Here is a 20,260-nt window from a genome sequence, read left to right on the forward strand (position 1 = left end):
CTATGCCCTCTAGTTTTAGTCACCCCTACCATGGGAAACAGACTCTGGCTATCTACCCTATCTATGCCTCTCATAATTGTATATACCTCTATCATGTCCCCTCTCAGCCTCCTTCACTCCAGGGAAAACAGACCCAGCCTATCCAATCTCTCTTGAAAACTTAAGCCCTCCAAACCAGGCAACATCCTTGTGAATATTTTCTGCACCCTTTCTCGCTTAATCACATCTTTCCTGTAGGGCGGCGACCAGAACTGCACACAGTACTCCAAATGCGGCCTAACCAACATTATATACAACTGTAAAATGACGTCCCAACTCTTGTACTCAATGCCTCGGCCGATGAAGGCAAGCATGCCATACGCCTTCTTCACCACCCTGTCTACCTGTGTTGCCACTTTCAGGGAACTATGTACTTGCACCCCAAGGTCTCTCTGCTCAACAACACTCCCCAGGGCCCTGCCATTCACTGTATATGTCCTGCCCTGGTTTAACTTCCCAAAATGCATCACTTCACACTTGTCTGCATTAAATTCCATTTGCCAATCCCTTGCCCATTTTCCCAGTTGATCTATATCCTGTTGTAACCTTAGTCAACCTTCTTCACTGTCCACTATACCACCAATTTTGGTGTCATCTGCAAACTTACTAATCATGCCCCTTGCATTCACATCCAAGTCATTAATACATAAGACAAACAACAGAGGGCCCAGCACCGATCCCTGCGGCACACCACTGGTCACCGGACTCCAATCTGACAAAGAACCCTCCACTACCACCCTCTGCCTACTATCACCAAGCCAATTTTGTATCCAATTTGCTAGCTCACCCTGGATCCCATGTGTTCGAACCTTCCGGACCAGCCTACCATGCGGGACCTTGTCAAAGGCCTTGCTAAAGTCCATGTAGACAACGTCCATCGCCCTGCCCTCGTCAATCCTCTTTGTCACCTCCTCGAAAAACTCAATCAAATTCATGAGACATGATTTCCCATGCACAAACCCATGCTGACTATCCCTAATCACACCATTCCTTTCCAGATGCATATAAATCCTGTCTCTCAGAATCCCTTCACAATAACTTTCCCACCACTGATATAAGGCTCACCGGCCTGTAGTTCCCTGGCTAATCCCTGCTGCCCTTCTTAAATAAAGGCACAACATTAGCTATCCTCCTGTCTTCCGGTACCTCACCCGTGGTTAACAATGATACAAACATCTCTGCCAGGGACCCAGCAATCCCCTCCCTTGCTTCCCAGAGCATCCTAGGATACACCTGGTCAGGCTCTGGGGATTTATCCACCTTAATGCTCTTCAAAACCTCCAACACCTCCTCCTTTGTAATGTTGATATGCTCCAGGATATCGGTGTTCCCTCCCTTGAACTCACTAGCTTCCATGACCTTCTCCACGGTAAATACGGATGAGAAATATTCATTTCAGACCTCGCCCATTTCCTGTGGCTCCACACATAGAATGCCACACTGATCCTTAAGGGGACCTACTCTCTCCCTAGCTACCCTTTTACTCTTAATATACTTATAGAATCTTTTAGGATTCTCCTTTATCTTATCTGCTAGGGAAATCTCATGGCCCCTTTTGCCCTCCTAATTTCCTTCTTAAGTGTAGTCCTACATCCCCTATAGTCCCTGAGGGACTCGCTCGATCCCAGCTGCCTATACCTGACATATGCCTCCTTCTTTGTCCTGACCAGACCCTCAATATCCCTCGTCAACCAAAGTTCCCTAAACTTGCCAGCCATGCCCTTCCATCTAACAGGAACATGCCAGCCCTGAACTCTTCCTATCTCACTTTTAAAAGCCTCCCACTTGCCAGATGTCCCTTTACCTGTAAACAGCCTCTCCCATTCAACTTTTGAGAGTTCCTGTCTGATGCCATCAAAATTAGCCTTTCCCCAATTTAGGACTTCAACCTGAGGACCAGTCTTATCCTTTTCCATAACTATCTTGAAGCTAATAGAGTTATGGTCACTGGTCCCCAAGTGCTCCCCCACTGACACATCAACCACCTGCCCATCCTCACTTCCTAAGAGGAGGTTGAGTGCAGTCCCTTCTCTCGTAAAGCTTCAGAAAACGAGACTCCAGGATGGTATGTTGCCTCCCTGGTGCTTCAGAAAACTATCCTGGACACACTTAACAAATTCTTCCCCATCTGATCCCTTGGCACTAAGGCAGTCCCAGTCAATATTAGGGAAGTTAAAATCACCTACTATTACAACCCTATAATTCCTACACCTATCTGTGATTTCCCTACATATATGCTCCTCCACTTCCCTCTGACTATTGGGGGGGCCTATAGTATATCAAAGTGATGGGATTATAGTTCTAAGTTACTAAATTCTACCCATATGGCCTCACTGGACATTCCCCCTGAGATATCCTCTCTAAGTACTGCCGTGATGTCCTCCCTAATCAATAGTGCAACTCCCCCTCCTCTCTTACCTCTACCTCTGTCACGCCGGAAGCATTGGTACCCCGGAACATTGAGCTGCCAGTCTTGCCCATCCCTCAACCACGTTTCCGTAATAGCTATAATATCACAATCCCATGTACCGATCCATGCTCTGAGTTCATCTGCCTTACCTGTAAGGCTTCTTGCATTAAAGTAAATGCAGTTAAGCCTAACAGACCTTCCACGCTCCCTGTCCTGCCCCTGCCCGGTCTGCCGACTGGATTTGCTTGCTTTAACCTCTACAATTGCCTCAACTATCGCATCTGAGAGACTACTACTTTGTGTCCCACCCCCCTGCAAGACTAGGTTAAACCCTCCCGAGTAGTGCTAGCAAACCTTCCCGCAAAGATAGTTTAGATGCAACCCGTCCTTCTTGTACAGGTCACCTCTGCACCAGATGAGATCCCAATGATCCAAGTAGCTGAAGCCCTCCTGCCCACCAGCTCTTCAGCCATGCATTCATTTGCCTAATCCTCCTATTCCTACCCTCACTAGCACGTGGCACAGGGAGTAATCCTGAGATTACAACCCTAGAGGTCCTGCTTTTTAACCTTCTGCCTAACTCCCTATATTCACTTTGCAGGACCTCATCTCATTTCCTGCCTATGTTGTTAGTACCAATATGGACCACGACCTCTGGCTGCTCACCCTCCCCTTTCAGAATGTCCTGCAGCCGCTCCGAGACATCCTTGACCCCAGCACTAGGGAGGCAACATACCATCCTGGAGTCTCGTTCGTGGCCACAGAAACACCTATCTGCACCCCTTATGATAGAATCCCCTTTCACTATAGCTCTTCCAACCCTTTTCCTCCCCTGCTGTGCAGCAGAGCCCTCCGTGGTGCCACGAACTTGGCTGTTGCTGCTTTCCCCTGGGAGGTCTTCCCCCCCAACAGTATCCAAAGCAGTATATCTGTTTGAGAGGGGATGGCCACAGGGGAATCCTGCACTACCTGCCTGCGCCTACTACTCTGACGGTCACCCATCTCTTTTCTGCCTGTGAAGCAATTACCTGCGCTGTGACCACCTCACTAAACATGCTATCCACGACTTCCTCAGCATCGCGGATGCTCCACGGTGAATCCACCCGCATCTCCAGCTCCATAATGCGGGTAGCCAGTAGCTGCAGCTGGATATACTTCCTGCACACATGGTCATCAGGGACACTGGCAGCGTCCCTGATTTCCCACATAGTGCAGGAGGAGCAGATCACGGGGCTGAGCTCTCCTGCCATGACTTACCCTTAGATTAATTGCAGGAGTCACAGAATAAGAGTAGGAACCCGGGCCGACATTCCCCTTTTGGCCCGAGTGTGTTGCGACCAATGATAATGTGCCAGTGCCACGACAGGATACATCATACATTCCCTACATTACAACAGTGACTACAATTTAAAAGTACTTCATTGACTGTAAAGCACTTTGGGACATTTACTGGTTGTGAAAGGCACGATATAAATGCAAGTCTTTTTCAGTACTTTAGTCACCGTTTCATAAAATTCAATAAGATTTGTCAGATATGTCCTACCCTTTACAAAGCCATTCTGGCTCTCTCTAATCAGCTGAAAATGTTCAAGGTGCTGAGTTGCCCTATCCTTACCTGTAGACTCTAGCAATTTCCTCCCAACAGAGGTTAGGCTAACTAGTTTATAATCCCCTGGTTTTCCTGTCACCTTTCTTAAATAATGGAATAGTGAGTGAGGCTGTAGACAGAGAGGCCACAGTGGGATGGCAAATTAAACTGGCAAGAGATCTGAAGCTCAGGATCACGCTTGGGGACCGAACATTTCGCCAATGTAGAGGAAACTACATCGTGAGCAGTGAATACAATATACTTAATGAAAAGAAATACAAGTAAAATGCTGTTTCACTTAGAATTATTTGGGGCCCTGGGTGGTGAGAAGGGAGGGGGTGAAAGGGCAGGCATTGCAACTCCTGCACTTGCAAAGGAAGGTGGCGTGGAAAGTGGAGGGGGTTCTAAGCAAGGGCGGTAGGTGGAAATGTGGAGTAATCAGTTCAGCCATGAACGTATTGAATGGCAGAGCAGGCTTGAAGGGCCGAGTGGCCTACTCCTGCTCCTAATTCATATGATCGTAGGCAGAGTAGATCAGGGCGTCATGGAGGGAATGGTCGTTTTGGAATGCTGTTAGTAGAGGGGAGGAGAAGATGTGGTAAGAGAAATTACACCTAGCTAGAGGTTTTCATTTCATTATATACAATTTTTATTTTCCATTGAATTCTACTGAAGAAACAATGGATACACAGCTTCATCAAAAAACAAGGGGGAAATGGACATGGGAATTACAATGAGCCATTAACCCATGTCTGTTGATTTTAATGCAGGCTGTACATCAACTTCATGCTGCCTGTTCATTATCATTGCTGGGTGCAGCCAGCGCTAACCACACTGGTCATTTGCTGCATTTTTTTCAATTCTTTCATAGGATGGGATGTGAGTGTCGATGGCAAGACCAGCATTTGTTGCCCATCCCTAATTGCCTTGAGGTGGTGATAGTGAGCCCCCGCCTTGCACTGCTGCAGTCTACATCAAAATCGTAACTTCTAGCACCACTTCAAGCTAGCTTGCACTGCTTAAACTTAGCCTGCACCTCTTAGAGGGATGGTGCATTTTGGCTGGACCAGGTGTTGGGAGTCGTGCAGAAAGGGACTCTGTCTTCGGAAGCTGTGAGGAGTAGGGCGCAGGCTTCAAGGTTTTCAGTAGAAGGCAGAAAGCATTCATTCTCCCACCATTGCGACTCCGCCAGTGCCCTTGCTGTTGCCTGCCAGTCCAGATCGCTGCCGCACATACAGTCTGAAGCCAGGTCCAGAGCTGCTCGAGATTATCTTCCGAGGTCATCTACAGTCTCCTCCACTGAAAAGTCAGCAGCCTTCCACCAACCATGCCTCAGCTACTTGGGTAGCACTGCATCGGAGCACATGACAAGCACAGGGACACAGAGGACAGGCATGAAAGAATGCACAAGGGTGGTTAGTTGACTTTTGTATACAGTATGCCATGGTTTCATTTATAAATTTAGTTTGTAATGTTTGCTTTGTGGTGGCTTTTATTTTTGCATTGTGGCCAAGTGGAGGCTGTGATGGTCAGTAACAGAGGGAATGTAGGGTGTGGGACTGCTGGTGAATGAGGATTTGCACTCAAATTAGTTTTTCATGGATAGCCCAGTAGAAAGGTTTGTTTAGATTGACTCCGCCCTTCCTCCTCTCCCCCTCCTTATGCTCCTGTTCCTCAGCTGTTTGCCGTATAGCCGGTGGGAAGGGCAGTCCCCTAATGTTGGCAAGGTTCTGCAGCATGCAGCAGACAACCATGAATCTTGACACCCATTTTGTATGGCTCCTCCAGAGCAGTCCAGCCAGTGGAAGCATTATTCTAACATGCCAGTGGTCTGCTCTATCACATTTCCTGTGGCCGCATGACTTCCATTGCAATGCAGGCTTCACACTTGTGCATCAGTTGTGCCTCGGAGCCATGGGCCTCGTCGATAGCCCTTGTTGCCCAGTAGCCACTTTTTGGATTGCCGTGGTGACTGAAACATAGCTGGCAAAGTGGACCACCACAGAAACAGAATGAAGTTATCATGACTGCTGGCAGAATACCTGTATTGACCTACACGATCCGCTGTCGATGGTCACATGCCAGCTGGATGTTGAGGAAGGGGAATCCCTTTCAGTTCTGGTATAGGGCACAGTTGACATGCAGTGCCCTCAAATCAATGGTACCCTGAACCATGGGGAGGTGTGTAAGCCTAGAAAAGCTTCATCTTGCTCTCCCTGCTGGTCTCTGGCAAGAAAGAACATGTAGTTAGCTCTCTTTGAATAGAGAGTCTTAGACAACCATGGACAGCAAACTGTGAGATGTTGCAAATAACTCCAGCTCCAGCCTGGAAGGAGCCAGACACATGAAAGTTCATCATCACGGTCATCTTCACAGCCATTGGTAATGTCGTCTTTTCTCTGCTCTGGGTTGCAGTTGTAGCTGCAGCAGGTGGCAAATTTCAGAGAGGATATCCCTATTGAAGCACAGATACCTCACATATCGCTTCTAAGTTTCACGTAGGAGAATTGCTCCTTGAACACCCTTTGCGGATGTAGCCTCCTGCTGAGAGCCTTTCTCTCCCTCCTCGTCCCTCTTCCAGCAGCTTGTCTTGCTCTACGTGGCCTCAGTTCATTCACCTGTGCTGTATTCCAAGGGCACTGCCTGGTACTTTACCTATGTCTGGGAGCAACTGGTTTGTGCTGAAGCTCTGAAGTCAGCAAAAAGTCCTTTAGCACCTGCCATACCACTCCCTGTAGACTTTCCCACTTGAAAGAACTATGGAAAGCAGCCAATCACTTGTAGAATTGTAGCAACAGCCAGAGGAAACCAATCAGCAGCAAACCTGTAAGTAGTTGATGATCCCTTTAAATAGTGCTGGTAGACGGTCCTTCCTGTTGCTTAATATGTGTTCAGCTATGCGAGGTTAAGAGAAGGCGTCAGCTGGATCACTGAGGTCTAAAATGGCATCATGGGTGTCAAATCAGTGCTGCATGCTGATTGACATTATGACCTGCCTGCTCAGTATATTTCTGAAGGACATTAGCTGTGTGCATGCTAAAACCCTCACCAAGGTGGAGTCCTGTATGATTCATAGAAGTGAGTGTGTCGCATTGGATGTCATTTTGGTCCCTGAATGGAACATCAGGCACTACTCAGCTCAATTTCACCCCTTGTATTGATGTACTCTACTTTTAATGTAGAAAAGTTCCAGGATACTTCATAGAAGAATAACAAAATTGGATGCAGAGTCAGAGAAGGGTATAGAACATAGAACATTACAGCGCAGTACAGGCCCTTCAGCCCTCGATGTTGCGCCGACCTGTGAAACCATCTGACGTACACTATTCCATTTTCATCCATATGTCTATCCAATGACCACTTAAATGACCTTAAAGTTGGCGAGTCTACTACTGTTGCAGGCAGGGCGTTCCACGCCCCTACTACTCTCTGAGTAAAGAAACTACCTCTGACATCTGTCCTATATCTATCACCCCTCAACTTAAAGCTATGTCCCCTCGTGTTTGCCATCACCATCCGAGGAAAAAGGCTATCACTATCCACCCTGTCCAGCCCTCTGATTATCTTATATGTCTCTATTAAGTCACCTCTTCTCCTCCTTCTCTCTAACGAAAACAACCTCAAGTCCCTCAGCCTTTCCTCGTAAGACCTTCCCTCCATACCAGACAACATCCTAGTAAATCTCCTCTGCACCTTTTCCAAAGCTTCCACATCCTTCCTATAATGCGGTGACCAGAACTGCACGCAATACTCCAGGTGCGGCCGCACCAGAGTTCTGTACAGCTGCAGCAGGACCTCGTGGCTCCTAAACTCGATCCCCCTACTAATAAAAGCTAACACACCATATGCCTTCTTAACAGCTCTATTAACCTGGGTGGCAACTTTCAGGGATTTATGTACCTGGACACCAAGATCTCTCTGCTCATCTACACTACCAAGAATCTTCCCATTAGCCCAGTATTCTGCAATCCTGTTACTCCTTCCGAAGTGAATCACCTCACACTTTTCCGCATTAAACTCCATTTGCCATCTCTCAGCCCAGCTCTGCAGCCTATCTATGTCCCTCTGTAACCTACAACATCCTTCGGCACTATCCACAACTCCACCGACCTTCGTGTCATCCGCAAATTTACTAACCCACCCTTCTACACCCTCATCCAGGTCATTTATAAAAATGACAAACAGCAGTGGCCCCAAAACAGATCCTTGCGGTACACCACTAGAAACTATACTCCAGGATGAACATTTACCATCAACCACCACCCTCTGTCTTCTTTCAGCTAGCCAATTTCTGATCCAAAGCACTAATTCACCTTCAATCCCATACTTCTGTATTTTCTGCAATAGTCTACCGTGGGGAACTTTATCAAACGCCTTACTGAAATCCATATAGACCACATCCATGGCTTTACCCTCATCCACCTGTTTGGTCACCTTGTCAAAAAACTCAATAAGGTTTGTGAGGCACGACCTACCCTTCACAAAACCGTGCTGACTATCTCTAATGAACTTATTCTTTTCAAGATGATTATAAATCCTATCTCTTATAACCTTTTCCAACATTTTACCCACAACCGAAGTAAGGCTCACAGGTCTATAATTACCAGGGCTGTCTCTACTCCCCTTCTTGAACAAGGGGACAACATTTGCTATCCTCCAGTCTTCTGGCACTATTCCTGTCGACAATGACGACATAAAAATCAAGGACAAAGGTTCTGCAATCTCCTCCCTGGCTTCCCAGAGAATCCTAGGATAAATCCCATCTGGCCCAGGGGACTTATCTATTTTCACACTTTCCAAAATTGCTAACACCTCCTCCTTGTGAACCTCAATCCCATCTAGCCTAGTAGTCTGTATCTCAGTATTCTCCTCGACAACATTTTCTTTCTCCACTGTAAATACTGACGAAAAATATTCCTTTAACACTTCCCCTATCTCCTCCCATTCCACACACAACTTCCCACTACTATCCTTGATTGGCCCTAACCTATCTCTAGTCATTCTTTTATTCCTGATATACCTATAGAAAGCCTTAGGGTTTTCTTTGATCCTATCCGCCAATGACTTCTCGTGTCCTCTCCTTGCTCTTCTTATCTCTCCCTTTAGATCCTTCCTGGCTAGCTTGTAACTCTCAAGCGCCCTAACTGAGCCTTCACGTCTCATCCTAACATAAGCCTTCTTCTTCCTCTTGACAAGCTCTTCAACATTTTTTAGATTAGATTAGAGATACAGCACTGAAACAGGCCCTTCGGCCCACCGAGTCTGTGCCGAACATCAACCACCCATTTATACTAATCCTACACTAATCCCATATTCCTACCAAACATCCCCACCTGTCCCTATAATGCCCTACCACCTACCTATACTAGTGACAATTTATAATGGCCAATTTACCTATCAACCTGCAAGTCTTTTGGCTTGTGGGAGGAAACCGGAGCACCCGGAGAAAACCCACGCAGACACAGGGAGAACTTGCAAACTCCACACAGGCAGTACCCGGAATCGAACCCGGGTCCCTGGAGCTGTGAGGCTGCGGTGCTAACCACTGCGCCGCCTTCTTTAGTAAACCACGGCTCCCTCGCTCAACAACTTCCTCCCTGCCTGACAGGTACATACTTATCAAGGACACGCAGTAGCTGCTCCTTGAATAAGCTCCACATTTCGATTGTGCCCATCCCCTGCAGTTTCCTTCCCCATCCTACGCATCCTAAATCTTGCCTAATCGCATCATAATCTCCTTTCCCCAGCTGGGTCAGCTTTGGTTCCCCTGCCCAGGAGATGAACAGCAAACCCTGTCTGGTGATTGCTCTCAACCACTGGAGTTATCCTGGGCCTCCGTAAGATCTCACTCCAGTCTTTGAACATAGTGGAGCATCTCAGACCTTATTTTAAGTTTAAAATATCAAATAAATTCATATTAATAAGCATAACCAACAGCAATGTAGATTTACATTTACAGTTGACATTCGTTCATCAAATTCCTCTAAAGTCAGTCATTTACAGCACAGAAGGAGGCCATTATATTAGGTATATTAGGAGGGATGACCAAAACAGGTAGATTTTAAGGAGGCTCTCAAAGGACGACATTGAGGTGGAGAGGCTTAGAGAAGGAATTTCAGAACATGGCTCCTCGACAGCCAAAGGCATTACCAGCAATGCTACGCTGAAGGAGGGAGGGAACGGGTGGAAACTGCTCTGAAGTCTTTTCCTGTAGAATGCCTATACCTCCAACCTAGCAAGTTACTTCCTTCCAACAATTATTAAACCACAAACACATATTTGAAGGATTTTGCTGAATGCAACTCACTTCTCAAGGCCTTCATCGTACTCATTTACTGCCTTTTTCACAGCTTCGTCATCTCGATTATGTCTCGCTTCCTGTACCTAGATGGAAAACAAGTTTTGCTATTTTATTTTACCACACATTAACAGGCTTTTTCTAAAATCAAAGACACAATCTATCATTGTCTCCTGGAAGTTACAGAAGTGTAATGTTAAAATGACACTACAGCAATACCACATTTTTCATATCTCTCAGTGGAATGATCAATAATCCTTTCTTGTAACAATAATATCGTCCTAATTTAAATTTTGGAGTCTATGATGGGTTAAACTAAATAAAGATATGCATTTGAGAAAATGTTCTCTTCAATGAAAACATGTATCCAAGCCCATAAACATTTAGGGGGAATTTTAACCCCTAAAAAAACAGATGGGTTTGGATGGATGGTATGTAAAATAAATCTGAATCCATACCCAAACGCAGCCACTTCCAGTTTTAACAGAGGCAGGACAGGGGGGCGGAGAACCAATCTGCTTCCAGGAGGCAGGTTGTCCATTTAAATACTATAATGAGGCTGTGTGCCTCATATTTAACTACCATTTTAAATTCAACTCGGGCCGACGACGTTTTCTGGGTCTCGGGAAACCCGACAGCTTAAATGAGGTGATGACTGCTTGATTCAGGTCTTTCCATTTGTTTCACTCAGCCCCTATGACATTGCCCCTGACCTTCTAATACCCCACCCCCTGCTCCTAACCCTGACTTAGTTCCAGATAAATTTTGGGACACTTAACACTTGCAATGCCTAATCCTTCGAAATACCCTCACAAACTTAGATGCTTACAGCAAATGAGGTTGCTGGAATTTGCTGTCCGATTTACACTTTAATAGGGTCACTGTTATTTTTACCACAAAATTGGGGCCTAAATATTCTAACTTGAAAGGACTTAACATAGGGTGAAATCAAACTTCTCCGAGTTATACTGACGACAGAATGAACTGCTGATCACCTGAAAAAAACTGACGCGAAGAAGGATAGAAGAGAGCCACGTGGTCAACAAACTGAAGTGTGGAGCCAGCCTCAAAGAAAAAGGTTTACCTCTTTTTATAAGAAGTCTAATTCACTCAGATAGCTGTTAAGCATGAGGAAAAAATATAATTAAATCTACATAAAATCATCATGCCCACAGAAAATTAGTAACTTGGAAGACCAAGAAAACAGTACATTTTAATTTAAACTGGGGTAAATCACTTTCATAAAAAGCATCATCAGCAAAATTTCAATTAAGCATGTACTGTTTACTTGAGCAGTGAAAAATAGCCAACAGTTATTACAGATCTTGTACTTCCAAACCTTGGGTTTTGCCGAGAGAGCAATCTGAGCTGTACAGCACTTGGGAGAAGCAATTATAGATTTGTCACAGGCAGGCAGGAGTTTGATAAATTAACAGTCATTGGTATATTAAAACACAATTCAAATTTTTCATATGGCATTGTGATACTTTGAGGCTGACACCACACTTCAGTTTATTGACCATGTGGTTGTTGTCTACCCTTCTTCGCGTCAGTTTTTTTCAGGTGATCAGCAGTTCATTCTGTTGTCAGTATAACTTGGAGAAGTTTGACTTCATCCTATGTTAAGTCCTTGCAAGTTAAAATATTTAGGCCTGAATTTTGTGGTAAAAATAACAGTGATAAGCGAAATAGGCCTTGTGATAACTGACAATTAAGGAAAAAGGCACGAAATACACACGACCATCAAATCCAAATAATGATCAATTGATTCTGAAATTGATGAATTACCTGTTTGGTCAATTTCCGTAACTGCTCAGTGAGTTTACCTGCCATTTCATCAAACTTTCTGAATGCCTATAAAAATGTAGAGAATCAATGATTAAAATTCATTGTTTGAAAAAGTCACTAGTACACATTGTCCAGAATACCAGCAATGTGGTTGACTCTTAATGTCCTTGAAATGGCCTAGCAAGCTACTCAGTTGTATCAAACCGCTACAAAGTCGATAAGGAATGAAACCAGACGGACCACCTGGCATCGACCTAGGTACCAGAAACGTCAACAGCAAACCCAGCCCTGTTGACCCTGCAAAGTCCTCCTTACTAACATCTGGGGGCTTGTGCCAAATTGGGAGAGCTGTCCCACAGACTAGTCAAGCAACAGCCTGACATACTCATACTCACAGAATCATACCTTACAATGTCCCAGACACCGCCATCACCATTCCCGGGTATGTCCTGCCCCAGCAGCAGGACAGACCCAGCAGAGGTGGCGGCACAGTGGTATACAGTTGGGAGGGAGTTGACCTGGGAGTCCTCAACATCGACTACAGACTCCATGAAGTCTATTGGCATCAGGTAAAACATGGGCAAGGAAACCTCCTGCTGATTACCACCTACCACCCTCCTCAGCTGATGAATCAGTACTCCTCTTTGTTGAACACCACTTAGAGGAAACACTGAGGGTGGCCAGGGCGCAGAATGTACTCTGGGTGGGGGACTTCAATGTCCATTATCAAGAGTGGCTTGGTAGCACCATTACTGACCAGGCTGGCCGAGTCCTAAAGGACACAGCTGCTAGACTGGGTCTGCTGCAGCTGGTGAGGAAACCAAGAAGAGGGAATATCACACTTGACCTTGTCCTCACCAATCTGTCTGTTGCAGATGCATCTGTCCATGACAGTATTGGCAGGAGTGACCACCGCACAGTCCTTGCAGAGACCAAGTCCTGTCTTCACATTGAGGATACCCTCCATCGTGTTTTGCGGCACTACCACCTTGCTAAATGGGCTAGACTTTGAACAGATCTAGCAAATCAAAACTAGGCATCCATAAGGTGCTGTGGGCCATCAGCAGCAGAACTGTACTCAACCACAATCTGTAACCTCATGGCTCGGCATATCTCCCACTCTACCATTACCATCAAGCTGGGAGATCAACCCTGGTTCAATGAAGAGTGCAGGAGGGCATGCCAAGAGCAGGACCAGGCATACCTTAAAATAAGGTGTCAACCTGGTGAAGCTACAACACAGGAATACTTGTGTGCCAAACAGCGGAACCAGCATGCGATAGACAGAGCTAAGCACAACCAACGGATCAGATCCAAGCTCTGCAGTACTGCCACATCCAGTTGTGAATGGTGGTGGACAATTAAACAACTAACAGGAGGAGGTGGCTCCACAAATATCCCCATCCTCAATGATGGGAGAGCCCAGCACATCAGTGCAAAAGATAAGGCTGAAGCATTTGCAACAATCTTCAGCCAGAAGTGCCGAGTTGATGATCCATCTCGGGCTCCTCCTGAAGTCCATAGCATCACAGATGCCAGTCTTCAGCCAATTTGATTCACTCCGCGTGATATCAAGAAATCACTGAAGGCACTGGATACTGCAAAGGCTATGGGCCCTGACAACATTCCGGCAATAGTACTGAAGACCTGTGCTCCAGAACTTGCCTCGCCCCTAGCCAAGCTGTTCCTGTACAGCTACAATACGGGCATCTACCCTGCAATGTGGAGAGTTACCCAGGTAAATCCTGCACACAAATAGCAGGACAAGTCCAACCCGGTCAATTACCGCCCCATCAGTCTACTCTCAATCATCAGTAAAGTGATGGAAGGTGTCGTAGGCAGTGCTATCAAGCGGCACTTTCTTAGTAATAACCTGCTCAGTGACACTCAGATTGGGTTCCGCCAGGGCCACTCAGCTCCTGACCTCATTACAGCTTTGGTTCAAACGTGGACAGACGAGTTGAACTCAAGAGGTGAGGTAAGAGTGACTGCCCTATATAGCAAGGCAGCATTTGACTGTGTATGGCATCAAGGAGCCCTAGAAAAACTGGAGTTAATGGGAATCAGGGGGAAAGCTCTCCACTGGTTGGAGTCATACGTAGCGCAAAGGAAGATGGTTGTGGTGGTTGGAGGTCAATCATCTCAGCTCCAGGACATCACTGCAGGAGTTCCTCAGGGTAGTGTCCTAGGCCCAACTTTAGCTGCTTCATTAATGAACTTCCTTCAATCATAAGGTCAGAAGTGGGGATGTTTGCTGATGATTGCACAATGTTCAGCACCATTCACGACTGCAGATACTGAAGCAGTCCATGTAGAAATGCAGCAAGACCTGGACATATACAGGCTTGGGCTGATAGGTGGCAAGTAACATTCGTGCCACACAAGTGCCAGGCAATGACTATCTCAAACAAGAGAGAATCTAACCATCTCCTTGACATTCAATGTGATTACGATTGCTGAATCCCTCACTATCCATATAGAATCACAGAACCATAGAAAAATTACAGCACAGAAGGAGTCCATTTAGCCTGTCATGTCCATGCCAGCCGAACAAACTAGCCGCTGTCTAATCCCACCTTCCAACACTTGGTCCATAGCCTTGCATGTTACAGGATTTCAGTTGCATCTTTTAAAAGAGTTGAGGGTTTCTGCCTCCATGACCATTCCTGGCACTGAATTCCAGATACCCACCAGCCTCTGGGTGAAAAGGTTTTCCTCATGTCCCCTCTAATCCTTCTACCAATCACCTTAAATCTGTGCCCCCTGGTAATTGACCTCTTTGTTAGGGGAAACAGGTCCTTCCTGTCTACTATATCTAGGCCCCTCATAATTTTGTTCTTTTCTTCTTTTTTTTCTCTTTTGGGCCTCCTTATCTCGAGAGACAATGGATACGCGCCTGGAGGTGGTCAGTGGTTTGTGAAGCAGCGCCTGGAGTGGCTACAAAGGCCAATTCTGGAGTGACAGGCTCTTCCACAGGTGCTGTAGAGAAATTTGTTTGTCGGGGCTGTTGCACAGTTAGCTCTCCCCTTGCGCCTCTGTCTTTTTTCCTGCCAACTACGAAGTCTCTTCGACTCGCCACAATTTAGCCCTGTCTTTATGGCTACCCGCCAGCTCTGGCGAATGCTGGCAATTGACTCCCACGACTTGTGATCAATGTCACACGATTTCATGTCGCGTTTGCAGACGTCTTTATAGCGGAGACATGGACGGCCGGTGGGTCTGATACCAGTGGCGAGCTCGCTGTACAATGTATCTTTGGGGATCCTGCCATCTTCCATGCGGCTCACATGGCCAAGCCATCTCAAGCGCCGCTGACTCAGTAGTGTGTACAAGCTGGGGATGTTAACCGCTTCAAGGACTTCTGTGTTGGAGATATGGTCCTGCCACCTGATGCCAAGTATTCTCCGGAGGCAGCGAAGATGGAATGAATTGAGACGTAGCTCTTGGCTGGCATACGTTGTCCAGGCCTCGCTGCCATAGAGCAAGGTACTGAGGACACAGGCCTGATACACTCGGACTTTTGTGTTCCGTGTCAGTGCGCCATTTTCCCACACTCTCTTGGCCAGTCTGGACATAGCAGTGGAAGCCTTACCCATGCGCTTGTTGATTTCTGCATCTAGAGACAGGTTACTGGTGATAGTTGAGCCTAGGTAGGTGAACTCTTGAACCACTTCCAGAGCGTGGTCGCCAATATTGATGGATGGAGCATTTCTGACGTCCTGCCCCATGATTTTCGTTTTCTTGAGGCTGATGGTTAGGCCAAATTCATTGCAGGCAGCCGCAAACCTGTCGATGAGACTCTGCAGGCACTCTTCAGTGTGAGATGTTAAAGCAGCATCGTCAGCAAAGAGGAGTTCTCTGATGAGGACTTTCCGTACTTTGGACTTCGCTCTTAGACGGGCAAGGTTGAACAACCTGCCCCCTGATCTTGTGTGGAGGAAAATTCCTTCTTCAGAGGATTTGAACGCATGTGAAAGCAGCAGGGAGAAGAAAATCCCAAAAAGTGTGGGTGCGAGAACACAGCCCTGTTTCACACCACTCAGGATAGGAAAGGGCTCTGATGAGGAGCCACCATGTTGAATTGTGCCTTTCATATTGTCATGGAATGAGGTGATGATACTTAGTAGCTTTGGTGGACATCCAATCTTTTCTAGTAGTCTGAAGAGACCACGTCTGCTGACGAGGTCAAAGGCTTTGGTGAGATCAATGAAAGCAATGTAGAGGGGCATCTGTTGTTCGCGGCATTTCTCCTGTATCTGATGAAGGGAGAACAGCATGTCAATGGTCGATCTCTCTGCACGAAAGCCACACTGTGCCTCAGGGTAGACGCGCTCAGCCAGCTTCTGGAGCCTGTTCAGAGCGACTCGAGCAAAGACTTTCCCCACTATGCTGAGCAGGGAGATTCCACGGTAGTTGTTGCAGTCACCGCGGTCACCTTTGTTTTTATATTGGCATCGCGCATGCCCTGGGGTACTGCTCCCTCGTCCCAGCACAGGCATAGCAGTTCATGTAGTGCTGAGAGTATAGCAGGCTTGGCACTCGTGATTATTTCAGGAGTAATGCTGTCCTTCCCAGGGGCTTTTCCGCTGGCTAGAGAATCAATGGCATCACTGAGTTCCGATTTGGTTGGCTGTATGTCCAGCTCATCCATGACTGGTAGAGGCTGGGCTGCATTGAGGGCAGTCTCAATAATTTTGTACACCTCAATTAAGTCACCCCTCAGCCTCCTCTGTTCTAGGAAAAATAACCCTAGCCTATCCAATCTTTCCCCATCGCTACAACTTTCAAGCCCTGGCAACATTCTTGTAAATCTCCTCTGTACTCTCTCCAGAGCAATTATGTCCTTCCTGTAATGTGGTGACCAGAACTGTACGCAATATTCCAGCTGTGACCTAACCAGTGTTTTCTACAGTTCAAGCATTACATCCCTGCTTTTGTATTCTATAGCTCGGCCAATAAAGGAAAACGTTCCATATGCCTTTTTCACCACTCTATCTACCTATCCTGCCATCTTCAGGGACCTGTGGACATGCACTCCAAGGTCTCTCACTTTTTCTACCCCTCTCAATATCCTCCTGTTTATTGTGTATTCCCTTGCTTTATTTGTCCTCCCCAAATGCATTACCTCACACTTCTCTGGATTGAATTCCATTTGTCCCTTTTCCACCTACTCAACCAAACCATTGGTATCATTCTGGAGTCTACAGCTATCCTCTTCACTATCAACTACAAGGCCAATTTTAGTGTCATCAGCAAATTTCCCAATCATGCCTCCCACATTTAAGTCCAAATCATTAATATATACCACAAACAGCAAGGGACCCAACACTGAGCTCTGTGGAACACCACTGGAAACATCTTTCCATTCGCAAAAACATCCATCAACCTTTGTTCCCTGTCCCTGAGCCAATTCTGGATCCAACCGGCCACATTCCCCTGTGTCCCATGGGTTTTCATTTTACTGACCAGTCTGCCATGTGGGACCTTGTCAAATGCCTTACTAAAATCCATGTAGACCACATTCACGGCACTACCCTCATCAATGCTCCTTGTTACTTCCTCAAAAAACTCAATGAAGTTAGTAAGACATGACCTTCCTCTGACAAATTCACGCTGACTATCCATGATTAATCCGTGCCTTTCTAAGTGGCAGTTAATCCTGTCCCTCAGAATTGATTCTAACAATTTACCCACCACTGAGGTCAGACTGACCGGCCTATAATTATTTGGCCTATCCCTCGCACCCTTTTTAAACAATGGTACTACGTTCGCACACCTCCAATCGTCTGGTACCTCTCCTGTATCTAGTGAGGATTTGAAGATGATCCTCAGCACATCTGCTATTTCCTCCCTGGTTTCATTTAACAACCTGGGATGCAATCCATCTGGTCCTGGCGATTTATCCACTTTCAAGGATGTCAGATCCTCTAGTACTTCATTATGCTTATCGTATCTAATATTTTGACTCTTATCTCCTCTTTAACTACAATATCTGCATCAACCCTCTGCTTTGTGAAGACAGAGACAAAAAACTCATTAAATACCCTACCCACATCTTCTGCATCCACGCATAAGTTCCCTTGTCTATTTCTGATAGGCCCTACCCTTTCCTTAGCTTTCCTCTTGCTCTTAATGTTCTGATAAAACATTTTTGGGTTTTCCTTGATATTACCTGCCAATAATTTTTCATGTACTCTTTTTGCTTTTCTAATTTCCTTTTTTACTTCACCCCTGCACTTTCTATACTCGTCTAGGTTTTCTAAAGCATTACGTTTTTTGTGATCGTCATAAGCTTTCTTTTTCTGCTTTAACTTACCCTGTAAGCTTCCAGATAACCAAGGGGCTCTAGATTTGGCAGTACCATCCTTTATCCTCGTGGGGACATGCCTACATTGTGCCTGTACTATCTCACTTTTGAATGCCTTCCACTGGTTTGCCACTGATTTTCCTTCAAGTAGCTATATCCAGTCCACTTTCGCCAGGTCACCTCTCAGTTTTTGTAAAATTTCCCTTCCCCCAATTTAGAACCTTTACTATATAATATAGAACCTTTACTCCCATTTTATCTTTGTCCTTTTCCATGATTATGCTAAAACTAACTATTATAGTCACTAGCTCCAAAATGGTCACCCACTGTTAATTCATCCACTTGCCCAGTTTCATTACAGAAGACTAAATCTAGAATTGCGCCCCCTCTCCTTGGGCTTGCTACATGCTGCCTAAAAAAGTTCTCTTGAACGCAGTTCACGAATTTTGTCCCCTCCGTGCTCTTCGCACTGTTTGCATCCCAGTTGATATTAGGGTAGTTGAAATCCCCAACTATTACTGCCCTATAGTTTTTGCACTCAGAAATTTGTTTATCTATTTGTTCTTCTATCTCCCTCTCACTATTTGGGGGTCTATTAAACACTCCTAGTAGTGTGGCTGCCCCTTTTTTATTTAAGCGCCACCCATATGGCCTCATTTGATGATTCAATTAGCATATCATCCCTCCTCAAAGCTGTTATTGATTCTTTAACTAATAATGTACACCCCATCGTTTTTTTATCTCCTTCTCTATCCTTCCTGAAAACTTTATATTCAGGGATGTTGAGCTGCCATTCTAGCCCCTCTTTAAGCTAAGTTTCCACTATAGCAACAATATCGTGTGTTGCCATGTGTCTATCTGTGCCCTCAGCTCATTGGTTTTATTTACTATACTCCTAGCATTTAAATAAGTACCCTTTAACACTAGCAAATTCCTGTGCTGCATACTTTTTAACCTTTGCTTATTCTGTCTTTCAGAGTCACTCGCTAATTTTCTACCTCCTGTTCCCTGCCCTGAAATTGTCCTATCTAAGACAGCGCTCAGGTTCCCATCTCCCTGCCAAACTAGTTTAAACAATCCCCAACAGCACTAGCAAACCTTCCTGCAAGGATATTTGTCCCAGTCCTGTTCAGATTAAACCGTCTGACTTGTACAGGTCCCACCTTCCCCAGAACTGGTCCCAATGCCCCAGAAAACTGAAGTCCTCCCTCCTGCACCATCTCTCCAGCCACGCATTCATCTGGCATGTTTTCCTATTTCTATACTCACTAGCACGTGGCCTTGGGAGTAATCTGGAGATTATTACCTTTGATGTCCTACTTGCTAGTCTTGTTCCTAATTCCCTAAACTCAGCCTGCAGGACAACGAGCTCTGGCTGTGCACTCTTGCCCTCCAGAATGCTCTGTAGCCGCTCGGTGATGTCCATGACCCTTGCACCAGGGAGGCAACATACCATCCTGGAATCACATCTGCGACCACAAAAACGCCTATCTGTTCCCCTAATTATAGAATTCCCTACCACTATTGCTCTCTTGTCCTTTCTCCTCTCTCCATGCACAGCTGAGCCACCCATGGTGCTCTGGTCATGACTCGTTGCACTCTCCAGAGGAACCCTCTCTCCCATTGGTACTCAGAACTAAATACCGGTTAGAAAGTGGGATGCTGGGGGTTACCATTGACGATAAACTGAACTGGAGTAGCCATATAAATACAGTGGCTACAAGAGCAGGTCAGAGGCTAGGAATCCTGCGGCAAGTAACTCACTCCAGACTCCCCAAAGTCTGTCCACCATCTGCAAGGGACAAGTCAGGAGTATAATGGAATTTTCCC

The 20,260-nt window shown here is 46.0% G+C and overlaps 1 protein-coding gene across 3 annotated transcripts in view; it reads right to left on the minus strand.

The window, feature by feature from the left end:
* ift70 (intraflagellar transport 70) overlaps window positions 1-20,260 on the minus strand; it is a 250,943-nt gene that overhangs the window by 79,321 nt on the left and 151,362 nt on the right. For all 3 annotated transcript variants that reach the window (XM_068055663.1, XM_068055662.1, XM_068055664.1), the window contains exons 12-13: window positions 12,124-12,189; window positions 10,345-10,421 (exon numbers count right to left, since the gene is read on the minus strand). In XM_068055663.1, the coding sequence (XP_067911764.1) occupies window positions 10,345-10,421; window positions 12,124-12,189 (143 nt within the window). The remainder of the gene's footprint in view (window positions 1-10,344; window positions 10,422-12,123; window positions 12,190-20,260) is intronic.

Source organism: Heterodontus francisci, chromosome 24, assembly GCF_036365525.1.
Source record: "Heterodontus francisci isolate sHetFra1 chromosome 24, sHetFra1.hap1, whole genome shotgun sequence".
Taxonomy (NCBI): domain Eukaryota; kingdom Metazoa; phylum Chordata; class Chondrichthyes; order Heterodontiformes; family Heterodontidae; genus Heterodontus; species Heterodontus francisci.